Source organism: Dromiciops gliroides, chromosome 2 (genome assembly GCF_019393635.1).
Source record: "Dromiciops gliroides isolate mDroGli1 chromosome 2, mDroGli1.pri, whole genome shotgun sequence".
In the NCBI taxonomy this organism is placed as follows: Eukaryota; Metazoa; Chordata; class Mammalia; order Microbiotheria; family Microbiotheriidae; genus Dromiciops; species Dromiciops gliroides.
In genome coordinates, this window is record NC_057862.1 from 519691025 (window position 1) to 519715079 (window position 24055).

The following is a 24055-nucleotide window of genomic DNA, read 5'->3' on the forward strand; positions in this document are numbered from 1 at the left end:
TGGGGCCTAGTTTCCTCACTTTTAATTGAATTCTGAGACTAAGTCCTGTGTTTCTGTGAATGCTGTTTAAAATATATCAAGAGGGGCAGCTAGGTGGCACAATGGATAAAGCACCGGCCCTGGATTCAGGAGTTCCTGAGTTCAAATCCGGCCTCAGACACTTGACACTTACTAGCTGTGTGACCCTGGGCAAGTCACTTAACCCCATTGCCCCATTAAAAAAAAAAAATCAAGAAATATTTATTAACTATCTACTGTGTGGTGGGACAGTGCTAAACACTGATGATACAAAGAAGGAGCAAAAAACAAACAGTTCCTACCTTCAGGGAGCTTATAGGGTGAGGGGGGCCAACAATGTGTTTCTCTATAGCTATTGTTGTTTGTCCTTTGTTCTCGAAGGGTGATGTCATGACTTCCACTGAATTGTGAAGTGAGGGAGGCTGTACAAGGTCACCAACATCACTCTCTCTTCCAGAACCATATGGGTCCAATGGCAAGATAGATAAATAGATACATAGATGATAGATTGATTGATCAATCAGGACGACTGGAGATGTTTAAGGCAATTGGAGTTAAGTGACTTGCCCAGAGTCACAGAGCTAGTAAGTGTCTGGAGTGAGATTTGACCTCAGGTCCTCCTGACTTCAGGGCCAGTGAACTATGCACTGTGCCACCTAGCTGCCCCTAGATACATAGTAACTTTAGAGGACAAGGCACTAACAGATACAGGAGTCAAGCTAATAGCTAGCATTCGTATCACACACTAAGGTTTGCAAATCACTTTACAAATATAATCTCATTTGTTTTTCCCAGCAACTCTGGGAGGTAAGTCCTATTATTACTCCCATTTACTGAGGGAGACAGGTTGAGACTTGCCCAGGATTATACAACAAGTATATTCTGGGGCTGGATTTGCAGAGGAGGAAACTGAGGCAGACAAGTTAAGAGACTTGCCCAGGGTCATACAGATAGTAAGTATCTGGAGCTAAATTTGAACTAAAGTCTTCCTGATTCTAGATCCAGTGTGCTATCCAGTATGCTGAGTCTTGAAGGAAGCCAAAGATTCTAAAAGGTGGAGCTGAGGTGGGATAGCATTCCAGAAATGTAAATGCAAAGGCAAGGAGATGGGAGGTTGAGCAAGCACATGTGAGGTTTGAAAGTATGTAGTGCTGGCTGTGTGACCCTGGGCAAGTCACTTCACCCTGTTTGCCTCAGTTTCCTCATCTGTAAAATGAGTGGAAGAAGGAAATGGCAAACCACTCTAGTATCTTTGCAAGAAAACCCCAAATGGGGTCATGGAGGCTTGAGCACAACCGAAATGACTCAACAACAAGCAACATGCTGGAACAACTACAGTATTGCTGGAAAAAGACTAGAGTATCTTTTTGATACCTAAAGAGTTTTAGTCTTTCTCCTCATTCTTTATTAAATACCTAATCTGTTCGGGGCCTTGTGCTCAACGCTAGGAATGAAAAGACAAAAAATGATAGTCTCTACCCTTAAGGATCCTGTTGTTTGTGGGGTACATAAATGAATAGACGCGACCTTCAGTGTGATAGAGACAAAGGAGAGATCACGTTCAGCTGGAAGACGCTGCCAAGAGTGGCTAGAAGCAATGGCACCTGGGCCAGAGGGGGTGGTGCAGAGGATAGGGATTTTAGCGGGTGAAGATGCAGAGCAAGAATTATTAACTGTGTTTATTTCGTGGGTCTCTTCTCAGAATGTTTTTAAGTGCCTAACACACAATACATAAAATTACCAAGCAATCTAATTATATTGAAATACAATTATCCAAATATTAAGAAAAAGAGTGTTCATGAAACCCTAACATAAGAAATCCTGCTGTAGAGAGTCCAGGTCTAGGAGACAGCCTACCCATCTGCAGGGAGGTAGGAACAGACAGAATGAGATGAAAATTAATAATCTGGTTTGGTTGGAACTTGAGAGTCCCTGAAGGGGAGGGAATAGTTCTTAAAGGAGAGTTAGGTTAAGGCCAGATTGTGCAGTGATTTAACTGCCTTGATAAATGGCCATCTGCTTATGTAAAACACACATAAATCAGATACAGGGTAACTTTGGAGAGGAAGGCATTAGCTGTTGTGGGAAATGAAAAAGACTTCAAGCAGAAAGAGGCATTTGAGCTAAGTCTTAAACAAAAACATGGTTTCTAAGAGATGGAAATTAGAGAGCCCATTCCAGGCTAGGAGGAAAGCCAATACAAAGATAAGGAGTTAGGAGATGGACTAATGTGTGAAAAACAACTAGACCAGTATGGTGGAATTTGGGGGTATACAGAGCAGAGTAATGTAGAAGAAAACTAGAAAAGTATGAAGGGGCAAACCATTTCACCAACCATTTCCTGATTTATTGGTCCAAATCGAGTCCAGATGAACAATACCATCTATTGCTTCCTCTGCATTCTCTAAGAGGACTTAGCAAGGCAAGTCAAAAATTTCCATGACTGTTTTTAGCAGACAGCACACTCTTGCAGATGTCTTCATAGTTAAACTCACAAATAGACAGCCTCTGTGTCAGTTTGTGATCTGTACCTAAAGTTCATTATTAATTTCTTCCATCTGGCCAAGCAGTCTGTAACACACTCCATCCATAAAATGACTTTTTAAAAAAATCCCTTCTTTTTTCCTTAGTCAAATACTCATCTATCCTTTCTATCTACTCTGTCCCTTTCTATCACCATATTCCAGTCATGGTGGAATAATAGATCTTGGTGTTAAGACTTACTTACATTACTTACCTCCTTACATTAAAAAATCCCCATTTGATTTTATTATCCCTGCTGTTCTTATTGGTATACAGCACAATTCCAATTAATTTGAATAATGAATCCCACAAAATCACATTATTTATATTCATATTGCATATTTTCATTCTCTGGGAACTAACCACATTTTACCTAACTGTAAGTTCTAATAGTGCTAATTCAAATACATGTAACCACTTCACAGGACTCATTTACATTAATCATAGACCTGAACCCATAGAAATTATTTCTGGCCATTTTCCCCTCTATTTTCTCCTATAAATGAATAGATGACTCAACTGCTACTTTTTTTTTTTGTCATACCTTTAATCTCATGGTATTTGATTTAACAGGTATATCTGGGCATTCTTTTCCTTTCCCCTCCATTTTTAATTTCAGATGAACCAATCTCCAGGAATATATACTTTCTTCCTCGAATATATGTCTCAGAGACATACAGTCCTATCTGTCTCTCTAAGAACCAGATTATTTGCAGCTTGTATTGGGATGTATCGTTTATTCCCACAAGAATCACATAGAACTGAATGCTGTTCATTAGGCATATACCCCAGAAGGATAGCATACAATCTAATTGACCACATCTGTGAGTAAATAAACTTTTGTTAATGCCTATTATCTGCCAGGCACTATGTGAAGCACTGGGAATCCAGAGGCAAAAGACAGTCCCTACCCTGAAGGAGCTTACAATCTAATGGGGGATGACAAAACATAAAAATAAGCTGGAAGTGGGCAGAGGAGGGTACCCAGCAGGGTCATAATGAAGTCCCAGAGCAAGGTGGGGAATGATGAGCTGGCAGCCCTGGGAGGATGTGGAAGGCGATTTCTGATGTCTGCTTCTCCAGTCATAGAGAAAGAGATGCCCCTGGAGCAGAGGGTACTGAGGTGGTATGAGTTTCATAGTTGATCTTACAGGATGACGACATTCAACGTCAGGTTGTATATGATATGTATTTGTGTCCTCCTGAGACCACAAAAGGTTCTCAGTGCAACATTTTGGAAGGAAATTAATAGCATAGTCAGCAGGGGACAGTTATACTGTTAAGGACATCAGAAGCCATGCCATATGATGACAGGTTGAAAGGAGTGGAAATGTTTAGTCTGAGGAAGAGAAGACTTGAGGTGAAGGTCGGGGGGGGGGGGGAGGATAGCTGTCTTCAAGGACTTGAAGAGGCCTCATGTGTAAGAGAGATTAAACTTGTTCTACTTTGTTCTAGAAGGCAAAACTAGTAACTGTAGTCAACAAGTACATATCAAGTGCCCTCTATACGCGGGGTACTGTGCTGAGCTCTAGGAATACAGATGCAAACAGCAAGATAGTCCCTACCTTCAAGGAGCTCACATTCTAAAGAGGAAAGACAACACAAATGGAAGCTAGGGATGGTGATAGAGCAGGAGAGGGGAGTACTGGTGCAGGAGCTGTAGATGGAAGTTCCTAACAATGAGAACTGTTCAAAAGTGGAATCACCTGCCTCAGATGGTTGTCATCAAGTCTTTATGATTCCATTTGGGGTTTTCTTTGGAGAGATAACTTTTCTTCAGCTCATTTTACAGATTGAGGGACTGAGGCAAACAAGGTGAAATGACTTGCCCAGAGTCACAGAACAAGTAAATGTCAGAGGCCATATTTGAACTCGGTAAGATGAATAGGCAGGGGCAGCTAGGTGGCGCAGTGGATAGAGCACCGGCCCTGGAGTCAGGAGGACCTGAGTTCAAATTCGGCCTCAGACACATAACACTTACTAGCTGTGTGACCCTGGGAAGTCACTTAACCCCAATTGCCTCACTAAAAAAAAAAAAAAATGAATAGGCAGTTTCACTAACCACTTGTTGGGGAAGTTGCAGTTTGGATTCCTAAGCAGGTATGGTTAAATGATGTCCCATCCATCCTTAAGTATCTTCTCTGTCACATTTTTGTATCCTTCAACCTCATGAAGGTCGTTTAGATTTCCATAATATAAACATAGTCTCCCTTATGTTTTGTCTTAAATCATTTCTCCCATATTTCTTGGTAAGTTGCAGTGTAAAGAGATGTCTTCCAAACCATTTCATTTTTTATTCTAATAAAGAAACCTACTTACATTTGATACTTGCCTAGTTGTAGATTTCCTGTGGGGAAAAAAAATACAAATGTGGTACAATACCTTCGCGTTGTTTCCTATACCTCCATTGCCGAAAATTTCCATTTCTTTGTGTATTTCTGTAATTTACCCACTACTAACAGTCATGACAAACAGACTGCTTGCCTCTCCTTTTTTTTGCACCATGGAAGCCCAAGCCCAATTTCTTTATCCTGTTTTTGAATTTCTTCTTCTTTTTTTATTATTAACTAACCAAACATGAACAAAAAATAGGATTGTATCCAAAACTATGACTTTTTATTATGTAGTTTGTTTTTAAGCAAACATTAAAAGAAAGTAATAACAGTCAGTCTACTGATAGATCAAAGTTATTTTCCTTTCCAATATTGTGATCATTATGTAAATTGTTCTTCTGGAACATTGTGCCTTCTTAGAGTATCTTGTGTTGTCTGACAATTATTCTTCCATATAAAAATTAAAAAATTAGTAGTGTTCTATCCATACATTAATGTAAACTGTAACCATGACCAGTAAATATACATGAACTAAACATGCTGAAGAAATCAAAACTCATAAATTTTTCTTCTTTCTTTCTTCTTCTAAAGATAAATAACAACAAACAAAACAGATCAAAGTAAACAAAAACTCTTGGCTCCTTCACCCTTTTCTGCACTACTTAACTCTTTTTTCTCACTCCATGGTCCTCCATGTGGCTTTAATTGCAGCCTTCATGGTACAGATTCCCCTAAGAGAAAGTGATTACAAATGATCTGAATCCTGCTAGTGACCTAGTATAAACAATAGTTGCAATCAGTACTGATCTCTTGCATGATGGTCTCACTGAAGAATTACAAATTCCTAATCACTTCTTTCCTCTTTTATCTTCTTTCTGTCCCAGTCAAAACCCAGATGTTTTCTTTTTTGTTATGGTACTACTTCTGGAATTTGTGGTCAAAAGTATTTTAGACTCTAGCCACAAGCCATGTTATATCTTGTATGTGCCCTGTTGATTTGGTGGGTTATGGTCAGGGTAACTGAACCTGGAAACCTACCTGGAATTTGAATACACTGGTAATAGTGAGATCATTTTAAGCATCTGTTACCATCCCCACCCAAACTTAGATCCCATAGAATGTCCTGTGAGGGGTGATGGTATCTGGAATCTGACTTGTGAAAGGACCAACCTTTTAAAGAGCAACAGGTGTGGGAGGGTGGGGCTATTGGTAGCCTGCTATTTTTTAAAATTGTTTTATTTTTACTTCCAAATTCTCTCCATCCTAGCCCTCCCTTCACCAACACCCCCATTCAGAAAGCAAGAAAAACAAAACCCTTTGCACATGCTTATGTATAATCTTGTAAAACATTAGCCATATCAAAAAAAAAAAGCAATATGCACTGAGTCCATAACCTCTCTATCAGGACATGAGAGCATGTTTCAGCATGAGCCTTTTGGAATCACGATTGTTCATTGTGTTTATCAGAATTCCTAAGTCTCTTAAAGTTGTTGTTTTCCTGGTTCTGCTTACTTCATTTTGCATCATTTTATACAAGTCCTCCCAGGTTTCTTAATTCATTCATAATTTCTTACACCATAATAATGTTCTATTGCATTCATATAACACACAATTTGTTCAGCCTTTCCCCAACTGATGAGTATCCTCTCAGTTTCCAATTCTTTACCACTACAAAAAGAGCTGCTTTAAATGTTCTTTTATGTGTATACATATAGTGTGTGTATGTATGTGTATATATATATATAGTATGTGTATATGTGTGTATATATACACATACACATATAATATGCCCTTTTCCTCTTTCTTTGATCTCTTTGAGGTATAGACATAGTAACAGTATTGCTGGTTCAAAAAGTAGGCATAGTTAATAACTTTTTGGTCGTAATTCTAAATTGTTTTTCAGAAAGAATTTACCAATTCATAGTTCTACCAACAATACATTAATGTACCTGCTTATCCACAGTTTCTCCATCATTTGTCATTTTCCTTATATAGCATGGTCTGGGAGTAGTTCCTAGGTGTTCTTTATTCCATATGGATCATTATGGCCTGCTGTAAGGCACAGACTGTGACTTCTTAGGACCATCTCCTGTTGCTGTAGCCATGTGTTCAAGTTGTCCCAAGTTCTGGACACATACTATAGTCCCTGATGAATATATCTATATTGATTTTGTTCCTGGTGGTTATTAAAAGCTTTGTCCCCATACTGCCTGCTGAGACCACTCTTTTTTTTTTTTTTTTTGCAGGACAATGAGGGTTAAGTGACTTGCCCAGGGTCGCACAGCTAGTAAGTGTCAAGTGTCTGAGGCTGGATTTGAACTCAGGTCCTCCTGAATCCAAGGCCAGTGCTCTATCCACTGCGCCACCTAGCTGCCCCGAGACCACTCTATTTTTGAAAGAATAGCCATTGTAGCGCTTAGTATACCCTATATCTGGACCAATATAGCCATGATATCAAACTCAAATAGAAATGGGGTCCTGTAAATTGTACCTAAGGATCCCTTTGCGTACATATTGACTTAGAAAACCACTGTGAACATGTAGTCCCAAGCCAGTTACTTCTTACTTCTTTTCTTTTTTTAATATTGGAGTCAGGAAAGACCTGGGTTCAGATCCTATATTATCTGACACTTAATAGTTATGTCACTGTGGGCAAGTCTCTTCATCTGCAATTTGGAGGCAGTACCTCATAAGACTGATCAGAAGCTCAAATGAGAATGTATATAAAGCATTTTCAAACCTTAAAATACTCTAAAAATTTCTGCTTTTATTGTTCTTATAAAGTTTAAAGTACCTTAAATTTATTATTAATATTATTGAAAATTCCTTGTGCATAGAGCAGAGGCAGGCCTAGGCCCATGCCCATCCTATCACAATATGACTGGCAGTTACCATCAGATTTCTTATGAACAAAGATAGCCATTTTGTCCAGAGAAGGGTTTGTATCGTAATTTTGGATTTTTTTTGTATTTTCAGGACCAAGTGTTCCAGCTGGCCTCCCCACCAATGTCCCTCAACCAAAAACCCAGCCTCCACCCAGTCAGCCACTCCCACAGGCTCCACCCAAGCAGCCACAGGCTCCACCCACTCCACAGCAGACACCTTCCACTCAGGCCCAGGTTCTGCCTGCTCAAGCCCAGGCCACACCCCAGCACCAGCAGCATCTGTTTCTCAAGCAGCAGCAGCAGCAACAACAACAACAGCAGCAGCAGCAGCAGCAGCAGCAGCAGCAGCAACAGCAACAGGCCACGTTTTACCAGCAACAACAGCCACAGCAGCAGCAGCCACAGCAGCTGGCACCAGCTCAGCAGGTAAGAGGAACAGTTGCCAAATGGACCCCTTGCAGTGGGCGTTTATTCTGTCATTTTACAGACATTGTAGGACCACTGGTTTCAGGTGTCCTCATTAGTCCACAGAGACATACTCTGGGGAAACAGGCCAAATGCTTGGCCCATTCTCAAGCACAGCAGTTGAGTGAAGACCCTCATCATCCCAGAGGCAGCAGGTTTGATATAGAATCCAGGAGTTCAGGCTGTATCCTTCAGATCTGATGCATTAGACTTGCTTCTGGCAGTTGGTGGAACCTTAAAGAAGAAAAGGTCAGGTGTCTAACATTGGACAGCTACTCTACACTCACCTCACCACTAGCCTGAATGTTTCCTTTTGTAGTTAACTTGATCTTCTCATTAACTATAGCTTCTCGATCATGTAATATTAAAAGTTATACTTTACGAAGTATATCCACCAACCTGTCCCTTGATTTCAGGCTGTTAAGACGTCTTCACTGAGTTGCCTTCTACCCAGGATCATATTAGGCACTGTAAAAAAATGAAGAAATATACAACTCCCCTTCCTCCCAAGGGCTTTGCAATTGCATTGAGCAGATAAGATGTATCTTCCCTCAATCTAAAAACATTTATGAAACATCTACTGTGCCAGGCACCCAGCTGAGTGATGGGATATAAGTACAAAGAATGAGACACTTGGTAGGGCGTTTACATTTTAATAGAGTGTGTGTGTGTGTGTGTGTGTGTCTGTCTGTCTGTCTGTCTGTCTGTCTGTCTGTCTGTCTGTCTGTATACACAAGTACTTATAGAAGGAGGGGGCACTAGCAGTCTAGAGGGATAAGGAAAACTTTTTACTGGAGATACCTGAGCTTTTCTCTTAAAGGAAGTAAGCCAGAGTTAAGGAGAGGGTGATTCTAGGCATTGGGAGTAGCTAGTATAAAGGCATGAAGATAGGAGGTGGAGTTTCATGTGAGGGACTGTAAGAAGGCCAGTTTGGGTGGGTAGACAAAGTGCAGGAAGGGGCATTCCAATGTCCAATGAGGCTGGAAAAGTAAATTGGAGCCAGGCTGTATAGGGGTTTAAAAGTGAAACAGAAGTGTTTTATCCTGAGGCAGAAAGCCACTGGAGGTGATTGAGTAGAGGAGTCACTTGGTCAGATCTGTGCTTAAGGAAAAATATTTGGCAACCATGTATAGGATGAAATAGGACAGCTAGGTGGCACAGTGGTTAGAGCACTGGGCCTGGAGTCAGGAACACTCATCTTCCTGAGTTCAAATCTAGCCTCACACTTAGCAGCTGTGTGACCCTGGGCAAGTCACTTCACCCTGCTTGCCTCCATTTCCTCATCTGTAAAAATGAGCTGGAGAAAGATGGCAAACCACTCCAGTATCTTTGCCAATAAAACTCCAAATATGGTCATGAAGAGTGGTCTAACTGAAATGACTAAACAACAGAATACGATGAAGTGGAGTAGTAAGACATACATACATATGAAACAATTACCAAGCAACATTCATCATCCATCAAAGTTTATTAAGCAGGTATTGAGTTCAGAACCCTGTACTAGGAACTAGGGGAATTACAAAGATCATAAGGCAAGACTACCCTCAACGACCTTACTCCATATCAGGGGATATAAGGTACATACCAGAACATCATAGAGTGCCATGGGAGCTCATTGGAAGCAAGAATCCTTTCTGACTTATGGAATCCGGGGACTCTATTTATAGAGGTGATGGCATTCATAGAGGTGATATTCCAGGTATCAGGAATAACTGCAACAGAGGTAGGAATAAACAGAAAGTGCTCATGGAATGGATAATGGGAAGTCCACTTTGGTGGGACATAGCAACATGAACAGCATCTAATCCAGACTGTTCATGTTAGAAACAAGAACTCTGAGATCCAAAGCAAGAAGTTTATTCTCTTTGAGGTTTTTTTGGTTTTTTTTTGGGTGAGGCAATTGGGGTTAAGTGACTTCCCCAGGGTCACACAGCTAGTAAGTGTCAAGTGTCTGAGGCCGGATTTGAACTCAGGTACTCCTGAATCCAGGGCCGGTGCTTTACCACTGCGCCATCTAGCTGCTCCTCTCTTTGAGTTTTCTAATGGATAGCACTAATGATCTTTATCTAGTGCTAGAAAGTCTTCTGGATTCCAAGGACCAAGTGATCTACAACAGAAGTTCTTAAAATGTGGTCCAGGGCCCCCTGGGGGTCCCTGAGACCCTTTCAGGGAGCCATGGAGACCAAAGCTATTTTCACAATGATACTGAGACATCTTAATTTCTAATATGGTAAATAGCAATAGATAGAACTCACATAACCAGAAGTTCTTTGGGGGAGAGAGTCATCAAGAGTGTAAAAGGGGTACTGAGACCAAAAAGTTTGAGAACTGCTAAACTACAAGATCCCCTCCAGCTCTGACATTCTGTTAGAGAAATAGCAGATGGGTGGCAGCAGATTGTGGAAGACCTTGAAAACCATACCAATGAGTAGGCACTTCAGTCTCTAGGCAATAGGGTAGCAAGAAAGGTTTTTAAGTGGTAGAAGGATGTGAAGAGACCTGTCCATTAGGAAGATACATCTTGTAGAAACATGAAGAATGGTTTAGGTACAAGGGGATCATATGACACGGAGAGAATAATCAGAAGAATATCATAGTAACTCAACCAAGAGAAAATGGTAACTTGCACCAGAGTTAATAGCAACATTTTGGCAAATTGTGTGAAACATACTAGGGAAAATTTATTGTAAGTAGGAGTTACCAGCATAAATTTCATGATGGAAGTAGGGCTTGAACTGTTCCTTGAAAGATGGAGTTGTTTTTCACAATGCCTCCATAACTTCATTTAACTAAGAAGCAACTGGCCAATTGCTGGGGTGTAATGCTGACCCATTGTTTCAAGTTGAGTTTCCCATCAATCATTAGACATTAATTAAACACCTACTACATGCCAGCCACTGTGTTGGGTATTGGAGATACAAAAAGAGGCAAAAGACAGTCCCTGCCCTCAAGGAGCTCATAGTCTAATGAGGGAAACAACGTGCAAAACAAAAACTCAGCCATCCTTAGAGGAGGATTTATCACTTTTAAGATTTACGATGACATCTCTCTTTGCCCATCTGCTAAAGATCTCCAGTTATTCATGAAGGCTCGGGAAGGTACCTTGGGCTCTGCTCTGCCGGGCATGGATTGTATGGCTGTCACCTGAGGATCCACTTAGCTTAGTTCTGAGAGCTTCATCTCCAAGTTGTCTACAGGATGATGAAATTTTTGGCTGTTGCAGTTTTTGTTCTTTTTTTTTTTCAGGGCAATGGGGGTTAAGTGACTTGCCCAGGGTCACACAGCTAGTAAGTGTCAAGTGTCTGAGGCTGGATTTGAACTCAGGGAGTCCTGAATCCAGGACCGGTGCTTTATCTACTGCGCCACCTAGCCGCCCCCTGTTGCAGTTTTTGAAGACTATCCACTAAATCAAAGGAAGAGAGTGTAGTCTGTACTGGTGAAACCTTGGGTGCTCTGAATATTAAGTTATATCACTGCCAAATGGACTGAAATATGCACGTTGACATGTCAACCTCTTCTCTTCCCAAGAATACGTTGAGGTGCTGAAATTAAGATCAGAATGTTTATGAGTATGGGTAGAAGGATTTGGATAGTCCTGAAGGATGCTGTCATCAGGATAGGTGAGCTTGGAAAATAGCGGTTTTCCAATATAAGCAGACTAGATCTTTTTGTCCACCTCAGGACCCCCTCTCCCTTTGATAATGTGTAAAATACACTGACTCATCAGCCCTCCTGTTTCCAGACTTTGTGAGGATGTTCAGCCTTTTATTTATGTTTGTTATTATATCTCCACTAAGAAAGTGTGACATGATGAAAGGAGGTCTTAGGGTGAGAAGTAAATCTGAGTTCTTGCTACTGTGCTCAATGCTATAGGGAAAATAACAATGTATATATGACACAGGATTTCCTTTCAGGAAGATAAGGCAACAATATTTGAAAAATTAAATAGTATTGTAAAGCATATCTCTAGGTAACATTATGGGATAGATGAATGAAATCAGAAGTGGGAGAGATCGCAGTTGGCTTAGGGCTCCTTAGGATGTTTAAGAGAGGTAGCCTGGCTTGGTGAACTAGCTTTGTAACTCGACCTTGGATTCAGGCTCTAGCTCAGACACTGTCTAGCTATGTAACCAGGAAAAGTCATATAACCTTTCTGAGTCTCACTTTCCCCCGATTCTAAATTGGGGCTAATAATACTTCTTGTACTATCTACTTTGTAAGCCTGTTCTTACACCTAGTAACCCTTGTCATGCTCTAGCAGTGAGCCTTTTTTGTTCATCTTAGTTTACTTTTTATTTTCATAACTGGTAATAAATCCCAGACTTAAAAATTATTTTCCGAGCTTCCCATTTTGAGTGGGTGGCTTCCTGGAGATGCAGAAAGAGAAGCTTTAATCTCATAAATAAACTGTTTCTAAATCACCCCCTAAGATGAGTTACTATTGGGTAGGCTTCCTTCAAAAACAGATTACCTTCCTTCCCACCCACCCTCCCTCATGATGTGAGAAGCCTGTTGGTCCCACCAGAGAGTGGCCCTTCCTTACCTTGTCCTAAAGGCCCATTTTATTATGTAACCCACTGTCTACCAACCACAGTCATCTGACTCCATCTTTCCTTTCTACCATTACCTTATTTTTTAACCATTGACTTGGGAAACCTGGTTTCCAATCCTGGCTTCTCTTATTAGCTGAGGACCTGGGTGAATCGTATAACATCTCTTAACCCAGGTTCCTCATCTGTGAAATTGGTATAATAACACCTGTACTCACTTGTTCTGAGGAAAGTATTTTGTAGTTGTTAAAGGGAGTAGTTATTATTCAGTCATAAATTTTTAATCTTTTATCCCTTTGTTGCTTATTATTATTATTATTATTATTCTACCTTGACTTCCCACTCCTCCGTCCCCACAAATATGATCTCTTCAGCTGGTTGCCTGGTTCCTGAGCCCTGAGTTTAATTTGGTTTTATTTTTTAGTTTCATTAACCTGTTCTAAGTCTCAGATCTCATTTGTCAAGAGGTTAAGAGCTAGCGTTTATATAGCATTTTAAGGTTTGCAAAGCACTCTACAAATATTATCTCATTTTATCCCCATACACCTCTGGGGTTTAGGTGCTATCATTTTCCTCATTTTACAGATTAGGAAACTGAGGCAGTCAGAAATTCAGTCACTTGCCCAGGGCCACACAACTAGCTAGCAATTGTCTGAAGCTAGATTTGGACTTAGATCTTGAATCCAGATCTAACTTTCTATCCAATGTGAACACTCGACTGCCTAGATGGTCCTTGGCTTAATTCAGTATAGTGAGGGTTGAAATGTTTTTGGAATGGGTCAAGGTATGGGTAGGGTATGAAGAGCTCTCTCTAAGCTGGCATGATAGTAAAGGAGAATTGCTTTCAAGGACTGAGATTAGGCTGCTACACAAAGCTGAGGATGGTGAGATACATAATTTCCCTTAAGTTGGGATGGAGCTGCATAGGAAGAGTAATGCTCATTCTCAGATACCTCCCACGGTGTGGTGGAAAGAGCCTCCCAGTGTGAGTTCAGTCAGAGGAGTTCTAATACTGTCTGTGCCCTTATTTAGCTCTGTGATCCTAGGCAGGCAAGTCACTGAACTTTAGTGATTCAATTTCTTGATTTGTCAAATGACAGTAAAGTCTTTTTGTGCAGTTGAAACGAGGATAAAATGAGATGAACAGTGAGTCTTTTGAACAGCACCCAGTGCTTTCCAAGCATATGCTGCCATTGTTGTTGTTGTTAGTTACCTTAGTATTTGAAGAAGCTACAATCTTGTCTCTATGGGCAACCCCTGCAGGCCTTAGGAGACAGTCTTCACTGACGTAGCTTCATAATTCATCACTTTTTGATCAACTTGCGAGTGGTGAGGCTCCTTCACCTTGGCATAGTTGGTCCTCAAATGATAGATGTGCCATTAGTAATTGGGCCATCCTCAGATTCTTTCCATCTTTGTAAGACCTGTCAGAGATTGTGCTCTGTTTCCATAGGCTCCAAGAACCAAGGCTTCTCTCTGTGCCCCAGAGTAGTACATGAATAAGGGTTTTTTTGTTATTTTTAATAATAATTTATAATAATTTGTCACTGGGGCTACCGATGCAAGCCATAGCATTGAATCTGACACATAATACATTGGAAAAAGTATGGGGTTTGGAATCAGAAAGTTGAATCCTGAGTTTGAAGCCTACTTCAATTTATTATTCCCTAGAGGCAAGTCCTTTCAATTGAACAAACATTTATTAATTGCCCATCAGACACAGTGCACTGGGATTAAGTGGACCCTGGAGATGACAGCAAAAATATTATCTCATTTTATCCTCACACATCTCTGGGGTCTACATGCTATTATTATCCTCATTTTATAGATGAGGAAACTGAGGCAGACAGAACATACAAAAACATGAACGTAGGAAAAAAATACAGTGTGGAAGAAATTTGAGAATGGAAAGAACACTTAACAACTAGAGAGACTGAGGTAGGCTTTATGGAAAAGGTGGCACCATTCTGGCTGGTGTGCATAGGATATGTGAAGAGGAATAATGTGAAATATGACTAGAAAGGTAGGCTGGGGCCAGGTTATGGAGACCTAAGAAGTTTGTATTTAATCTGAGTGGCAATAGGGAACCAAGAGAGGTTATTTAGTTGTCTGATCCTATGTTCCTTTTCGGTTAAATGAGGGAGATGGATTAGCTGATGAAAAAGTTCTCCTGTTATTCTGTCTCTTACATGCTGATCTGATGAGCTGTGAGGAGGTATTTTCCCAGGACTTCAGCCCCTCTGAGCTGGGATTAGATGTAACTTAAAGCTTGTCTCCTTTGGGGGAACAGTCCTAAGGTCAAGCTTTTGCTCATCATCTTGTCTTACTGGTCCCCCATTTCGCGGTGATCCACCAGGGAGCCCAGCAACAAGCAGTTGCTCAGTTGTCTGTGCCGCCCCAAGGAGCCCCCAGCAGCGGCTGATGCAGAACTTCTACCAACAGCAGCAGCTGCTGCTGCTGAAGGCTCAGCAGGCCATGCTGAAGCAGAAGACAGCTATGGCAGTGGGACAGTCAAAGCAACAGGCTCCCTCCCAACTCCAGCCATGGGCACAACCGGCTGCAGCCCAACAGCCAGCCCCTGTCCAGGAGCCCGTGGTAAGAATCAACCTGGGCTGAGAACAGAAGGAAAGGAGGAAGGAACATGCAGTGAGGACTAGGGGAAGGGCAAGAGAGAGGCAGAACCATCTGGTGAGTGGGAGATGATCTGACCTGGGAGTTGGGAGACCTGGGCTGTGGACTCTCACAGCCCCAGTGATTCTGGTTGTCCTTAAGGCTGAGGCAGATGCCTACCTTTAGGGAGAGAATAGTTGTTGCTCTTCCTGAAGAGCAGAATGTTGTGCAAGCTTTTGAGGTAGGGTCTTCACAGGGTAGGGAAAGGGCTTCTTGGAGAAGCCTTTAGAGTGATAGGGGCGATTCTTATATATCACCCTGTAATAGCTTACATTTCCACAGCACTCTCCAGATTAATGAGAACTTTTTTCTAAACAAACCTAAGGTAGAACAAGATAAGTAATCACCCCCATTTTACAGGGGAGAAACTGAGTCTCAAAGGTAAATGACCTTACCTCAGGTCACACAGTTAGTCTGAGTGGAAGAGGCAGGACTCAAATCCAAGGGTCTCTGACCCCAAATGTTTTGCACCACATAGACTTTTAATTGCAGTGGTAAGGTGAATCTGTTGCCTTTATTAGCATCTTTGTTTGGAAATCAAGACTCCAATAACGTCCTGGTACTCCTCTTCAGGAAAGATAGCCTGCTGTTCTTTTAAGATACTTGAGCCTTGACACTGTGTTGGAAGTGTTTTTTCTCCTGCCTCAGAAGAAGTTGCCAGTAAAACCTTTAAATACCAAGCAGATGTCAGCTTAACAAGCAGCCTCCTTACAAGGTCCTCTGCTTGGGCCCAGACTCTCCAGGATCCAGACAAGAACTTGGGGCAACTGAGCATCCAGTTCTGTATTTTGAAGGGTAATGGCATTATTCACATTCATTCTTGGGTTCAGATGTAGGGGGTCCCCTTCCACCAGGAGTCAGGCTATGTCCCACAACATCCCCTGAGGCATAAGGACCTGTGGCCTTTCCTAATTGAGCACTTCAATTTCTGTAAGCTCAGGCCTTTGGATCTTTCTACTCGTTAGGAACTCCTAACCAAAATATCTAAGCCATCAGAGAGCTGAAGAAAGGAAGGGGTATGGAGCAGCCAAAAGGACAATGGATTTGTATGGTGAGAACCTGGGTTCAAATACTGAATCTGACAACTTACTACTTACGTGACCTTGGACATCTTTGAGTCTTATAATCTGCCTTTGTAAATTGAGGCCTTGAACAACCACCTAACCCCAAGAATTTGCAGTGGATTCTCATTTACTGCAAAGCCATCTCAAGAGAGGTCTCTTGTGACCTCCTTACCATGGTGTATCCTAAGCAACTCCAAAAAAAATGGTGACTTTCCAAATACTTGAAAACTCCCAGTGTAGGGGGAAGCTAGGTGGCGCAGTGGATAAAGCAGGGGCCCTGGATCCAGGAAGACCTGAGTTCAAATCTGGCCTCAGACACTTGACACTTACTAGCTGTGTGACCCTGGGCAAGTCACTTAACCCTCATTGCCCTTCAAAAGAAAAGAAAACTCCCAGTGTAGGAGGGGGAATCACTTTAATGAAAAGAATAAGGTAGCTAAGTGGTGATGTGAATAGAGTACTAGACTTGGAATCAGGAAGACTTGAATTCAAATCCTACCTCAGAAACTTACTCCCTATCTGTGTTACCCTGAGCAAGTCTTCACCTCTCTCAACATGTTTCTTCATCTGGCAAATGAGGATAATAATAGTGCCCGCCTCATAAACACTACCGCGAGCATCAAATGAGTTGGATAGCAACTGTGACCAAGTCCTACGTGAATGCTAAGTATTGTCATCATCATTATCATCAGAGTCTTGGGTTTAGAATAGGTTACTGACATTCAGAACAAAGTTGAATCAAGCTTACCATCCGGGGGGGAAAGATAAGAAGGAAAAAAATGAAGAGATTGTTGAACCTGAAGAGTCAAAACTGAATTATAACTTTATATGGATTGAATAGTACTTCCCTTCCACAGCCTGGTGATAGTCCCATTTCACATTCAAGAAAATTAAGTCTCGGGGCAGCTAGGTGGCGCAGTGGATAGAGCACCGGCCCTGGAGTCAGGAGGACCTGAGTTCAAATCCGGCCTCGGACACTTACTAGCTGTGTGACCCTGGGCAAGTCACTTGACCCCAATTGCCTCACTTAAAAAAAAAAAATTAAGTCTCCAAGAGATGATATTATTCTTCCAGGGTCACAACTAATAAAGAAAAGGTGATAATTTGAATCTAAGTTTCCTAACCTCCCAAATTGAAAAAGTAAAGGCATCAGCAATGGAATGTAGAGTCACATGACTATAAATGGCAGACAGAGGTGTGTGAAATAAAACGGACCCTGAAACTTTGGGTTGAGGCCAAAAAGGCCCATGCTCTGTGGTATGTGGGAGCCAATGGGGCCTTTTACTGCATGAATGGGGTTTGCTAGCTAAAGGAAGCCTTCCTAACAGTAACTCTTTTATAGCTAGAATGATGTGGAGAAAGTTTGATTCAGTGCTTTTTTGAGGTCTCTTCTAATTCTAAATCCCATGATAGGCCTGTGAAAGCACATTTCTTTCTTTCTTTCTTTTTTTTTTGTGGGGGGGGGGGGTGTGTGAAAGCACATTTCATATAGAACTCTACTGTCTTCCTCTCATTAAAAGTCTAACTCATAAAGAGGAGGAATGGGAATGAGTAAGAAGCAAACTTTTCTCGGGGCTAATTCCTTTTTTTATTATTTTTTTCTTTTTTTAAGTATTTTATTATTTTCCAGTTACATGTAGAGATAGTTTTCAACATTTGTTTTTAATTTCTAGTTTCAAATTTTTCTCCCTCCCTCCCTCCCTTCCTTCCTTCCCTTCCCCCCTCCCCAAGACAGTAAGTAATCTGATATAGGTCACATATGTACAATAACATTAAACATATTTCTGCATTAGTCATGTTATAAGAGAAGAATCAAAGCAATGTAACGATTGGAATGACGCCACCTGCTGGAGACTTACTGTAGAAGAGTTCCGCCCATGAAGTGAAGGTCTTTGAGGGCAAGACCAGGAGTCTTTTCTTTGGCGTCAGGAAGTGACGCCAGCCCTAGTTGGAATAGCTTCGAAGATAGACTATGTTTCTGTCCTCTGAGCACCAGCCTCACTGTGTTCAGAGAGGTGTTATCTTTAGGGTGGGCCTTCCCTCTTGAGTATATAAAATAGACCTGACTGGGCCAGTGAGATCTAAGGTACTCTCCTTCTGTATACTTGCTTGGCACATCCAGAAGTGCACTGAGGCATTCCAGCCCTCCTTGTTCTCCTTGTGTTCTGTTCCAAAATATACTTTCTTTGTGAAGTTCGCACTCCAGGTCTGGCTCCTAACTTAACCTATGGATTTTTGGCCAATCATGTGGAGTTACTTATTGATTCCCAGGATCTCTGAAAGTTCTTCCATCTCCTCAGGGATGAAAACCAGGCTCTGACACAACTTGATGTTAGGAAGAACTTTTCCCAGGAGGTTGTATCCCCTTTCCCTCCAGAGCAGGAATGTAAGTTCCTTAAGGGCAGGAACTGTTCATTTTTTTTTCCTTTTCTTTCTCTTCCCAGTATCTAGCACAGTGCCTTGCATATTAATAAATGTTTATTCAATCTAACATTCCACTTACAGAAGAAAGTTAGCAGTGCTCTAGTCATAACTACTTCCTCCTTCTTTGCATCCTAAATCCATTGGGTACTAGAATCCACCACCACTTATGTGAACTGCTTCTTACTGTAGGTATGTGATCAGGTTCATACTTACTCCTCCCCTACTATGACCTGCCTTGAGAGCTAAAGGAATTCAGTCCCATCTCTAGCATATCTCAAACAATGAGACACCCATCCTCAGAATCCCTTTTCTAAGTCTGGCCATCAGAACAGCTAATGGGCTCTGTGACATAGTTCTTGTGGATAGCAGACCTCCTGGCTCAGTCAAGTAGCAATCAGTTTGTGGCCTTATTTCACATGGTGCTTCCCTGGCAATGAAAGAAAACCTGAATTTATCTAATTTATTGGATCACACAGCTCTGGCTAGAATCTATGCAGAGCAGGTTTGCAGTGCGTAGCAGAATGGCTAAACTGCAGCAGAGCAGAACTACATTCCCCACTCCAGTCCCCAGAATAGAGGGCTTCCTATTCACCAAGGAGTACTAGGCTTCTCCTCTTTCTTCTCCCACGGCCAGTCTTGAGCCACCATTCAAACAAGCATGGAGAGGCTATCCCATCTCTTCTTTTTTTTTTTTTATCCCATATCTTCTGTTCACCATCATTACAACATCATTGGTGTCTCCTGCCACAGTGTTGTACATAACCAGTTCAAGCTTTACAGAGCAGGTTCTCCTGTCATCCTGGCTACCATCTCATGGCACTTGCCCATTGGGTACCGCTGGGTCATCTTGACCAGCCCCTGATTCTTGGGCATTTCTGTGGACTTCTCTAGGAGGGCTCCTCTACCCCAAAACACATATACTCACATGTGCACACACACACACAATACATGCCCAGTGAGTGTATACATGTATGCACATGCGCATACATATAGAAACATGCACATACTCACACTGATGTCTTATTTCTTTCTAAGCTACAGGGACTCTTTCTCCTGTAATTATTGAGAGGCAGTGCTTGCAAAAACCAATAATATAAACCAGTGTCACCATGATGAAGCTGTAAATTACAGAGAGCCCTTTGTGAGGGCTAGGGGTAAGGGAGGGAGAAAATTTGGAACTCCCTTCTCAAATCACTGTTCATCTAATATATATTTATCTTGTATGTACTTAGTTACTTACATATTATCTTTCTCATTAGAATGTGAGCTCCTTGAGCAAGGAATAGTTTACCTGTCAGATCTATGGAGAAGGGAAGAATTTATGGCGGAAAAAGAGATAGAGAGCATTATAAGATGTAAAATGGATGATTTTGATTATATTAAATTTTAAAAGTTTTGCATAAACAAAACCAATGCAACTAAGATTAGAAGGAAAACAAAAAGCTAGGAAACATTTTTTTTTTTACAGCAAGTGTCTCTGATAAAGGCCTCATCTCTCAATTTATATAGAGAACTGAGTCATAGTTATAAAATTACAAATTATTCCCCAGTTTTTTAAAAGTTAATGTTAGGGGGCAGCTAGATGGCACAGTGGATAAAGCACCGGCCCTGGATTCAGGAGTACCTGAGTTCAAATCTGGCCTCAGACACTTGGCATTTACTAGCTGTGTGACCCTGGGCAACTCACTTAACCCCCATTGCCCCACCAAAAAAAATGTTAATGTTGAAAATTTTCTTTTTATGTAATTGTGAAAAAGTAAAGTACTTTAAAATACTTTAAAAAAAAAAAAAGGGAATGTCACGGCAGCTAGATGGTGCAGTGGATAGAGCACCAGCCCTGGATTCTGGAGGACCTGAATTCAAATTCAGCCTCAGAAACTTGACACTAACTAGCTGTGTGACCCTGGGCAAGTCACTTATATATCTGAGGTCCCTCATGAATTTATGGTTTTCTTCTGAGGAGCTCAAAATAGTTTGTGAATGTTATCCAGCTTACCCTTATCTATTTCTTTCAGAGCTAGGATTGTAGGCTGAGATGACAAAACCAAATGTAGGGTGTCCTGAGATGAGGGCTATGAGGTGGTACAGTGTATAGAATGCTGGGCCTGGAATCAGAAAGACCTAAATTCAAATGTGACCTCAGACACTTACTAGCTGTGTTACCCTGGACAAGTCACTTAGCCCATAGTAAGTAAGTAAGTTCCTCATCTGTAAAATGAGCAGGGTGAGCAGTTAGGTGGCGCAGTGGATAGAGCATCGGCTCTGGATTCAGGAGTACCTGAGTTCAAATCCGGCCTCAGACACTTGACACTTACTAGTTGTGTGACCTTGGGCAAGTCACTTAACACCAATTGCCTCATCCATCCCCCAAAAAAAAAAATTAGTGGGGTTAGGAAATGGCAAGCTACTTCAGTATCTCTTCCAAGAAAATCCCAAATAGGGTTATGAAGAACCAGATATGATTGAAACAACCGAACAACAATATCTAATCAGAATGCTTTCTTGGGAGCCACTGAGGGATATAACAAAATTTAGATAAGATAGAGCCCTCATGGAGTTTATAACCTAATAGAAGGATTAGTCACTAGTACGGTATTAATACAGTAAGTGCATTAAGATGAGTGCTTATCAGAATGCCTTGTGCATAGTAGATGCTTAGTAAATCAATAAGTATATGAATGGAGTGAATGAATATGTTGTTTTTAGAACTATTCAGCCATCTGAATGCTATTTTTCCTGGTCTCCAGTGACAGTTTGACCATTTTTTATGGGTTGGGGTGGGTTGGAAGAAGATGAACTTGGAAATGTCATTTCATCCCTATAAGCAGCTCCTCTGTGAGGTTAAGTGATTTATTCATGGTCACACCAACAGTGTGTGTCAGAAACAGGGCTTGAACTCTACTCTTCCAAACACCAAGACCAGCCTTCTATCTACTATGCCATGATGCCTTTCATTTTGACTTAGAGAATAAAAATGGCCAACATTGTCTTAGCCCTTGCGTTATCAGTGGGGCTATAAGTAGTTTCTTTATTTTTTTCTCTCCTTGGCATCCTGCTTACTCTGGTGCCTCATTCCAATCCCAGCTGAAAGACTATAGCTTATTGATATAGACTTGGCCTCCACTGAAGGAAAGGATGGAATACTGTGTACATTTTCAGGCCCTTCCCTCTCATTTCAGAGAAATCTCACCCAACCTCTCAGTCTTAGGTGGGAGCCTCATCTTCAAAGTGAGCAAATCTCTTTACCTTACATTACCTCAGTTTTCTTCTTTGTCAAGATGATCTTTAAGGTCCTTTCCAGCTCTAATGTTCTATATTCTTATTTCCTGCCTATAGTATTTATGATATTTTGTGTGTGTGTGTATATACACACATATATGATACAGATTTTGATATGTATTTCTTGTCTCCGTTAGAACGTAAGCTTCTTGTGAGTAGGGATCATTTCACTCTTTGTACTTGTATCCCACAGCCAGTGCTGGGCACATAGTAAGCACTTATAAATACTTGTTGATTGACTGTTTCATAGTAAGTATTTAATAAATACTGTTGGAATGAAATAGAACTTTACTTAACTTCTCTGGGCCTCAGTTTCCCCCATCTCTAAAATGGGGTTAGGCTGGATAGTCTCTAAATTAAACTCAGCAACTCCACAGAGATTTATTACGTGCCTGTTAATGTGATCGGACTACAGAGAGATATGATTATTTGCATGCCTGTGGCTCTTAGTTGTTATTCCTTACTTAACCTGAATTTCTTATATTTGTTCTGTCATGTCTGATTCTTCATGACCACATTTGCGATTTTCTTGGCAAGGACACTGAAACGGTCCTTCTCCCCCTCATTTTAGAGATGAGGAATTAAGGTAGACAGGATTAAGTGACTTGCCCAGGGTCATACAGCTAGTATTCTGAGCCCAAATTTGAACTCAAGTCTTCCTGGAGGCTCAGTGTTCTATCCACCAAGCCACCTAGCTACCTTACCTGGCACGTAGTAGGTACTTAATAAATGCTAGGAGACTGACTGACTGTTTGTGGTTATTCTATAAAGATTTCCTGAGAGGGTTCACATTCATATGCCATCAGCTGGTTTCAGTCTCCACACCACACTTGATATTTTCAGAGCCCATTTATCCAATTTGGGAGGTTGGTGGGGCAACTTATTGCCATAAATTGGCTGTTCCGGTCCTTGTGTCACTTTTCAAACAGTGTTCTTTCTTCTTTTCCTTCCTTTCCTTCTCCTTTTCTTTTCCTAGCAGAAGCAAGCACCAATAAGACAACAAGCAAAGGCTCAGACCACCCCACCCCCTGCTATCCAGGGACAGAAGCTTGGATCTCTCACTCCTCCCTCATCCCCCAAAGCCCAGCGGGCTGGACACAGGAGAATCCTCAGCGATGTAACCCACAGCGCCGTCTTTGGTGTTCCTGCCAGCCAGTCGACTCAGTTGCTCCAGGCAGCTGCGGCTGAAGCCAGCCTCAATAAGTCCAAGTACGTGCTTCCTTTCTTCCTTCTGTCTTCCTTCCAGCTGTGGGGAGCAGAGATGGGGAATGGAACTTTCAACCAATTAAAATACACCTTGCAGATTGTATTTCTGCAAAAACATCTTGAAGGTATAAAAAAATCTGCCTGCTACACATTCTCCAAGCCAATATTGAACTAATTATGAAGTACTCAGTTTTCTGAATTTAGGAACTATTAATTCATCATTCATTCTTTTTGGGTTTTTCTTTTTAACTTCAAAAACTTGATGTATTCTCCCCCTAAACTTAAAAGTCATTCGTTTTTTCCAATTTCATGCACAGATAGTTTTCAACATTCATTTTTGTAAGACCGTGAATTCCAAATTTCTCTCCCCTCCATCTTCCCTCCACATGACAGCAAGCAATTTGATACAAGTTATACATGTGTAATTACATCATTCTTTCAGCAAACATTTATTAAGCCCCTACTATATACAGGGCACTACAATGAGAGAGAGTTTTTGGAGGAAAACCATGTTCCCTTGCTGTCATAGACCTTATAATTATTGGGGGAAATAAGAAATAAAGAATAAGAACATCAGAGAGTAGTAGAACAAAGTGCTTGCAACATAGGGTCTGAGGAGGAAGATTGTTAGTCATCTT

General features: G+C 41.3%; 1 protein-coding gene across 5 annotated transcripts in view; it reads left to right on the top strand.

Moving 5' to 3' along the window:
* The window catches only part of AAK1 (AP2 associated kinase 1), a 279025-nt gene that overhangs the window by 188632 nt on the left and 66338 nt on the right, over positions 1-24055 (top strand). For 4 of the 5 annotated variants that reach the window (XM_043983286.1, XM_043983290.1, XM_043983288.1 and 1 more), the window contains exons 12-13: positions 7851-8185; positions 23188-23420. In XM_043983286.1, the coding sequence (XP_043839221.1) occupies positions 7851-8185; positions 23188-23420 (568 nt within the window). The remainder of the gene's footprint in view (positions 1-7850; positions 8186-23187; positions 23421-24055) is intronic. The other variant, XM_043983287.1, reaches the window with a different exon arrangement.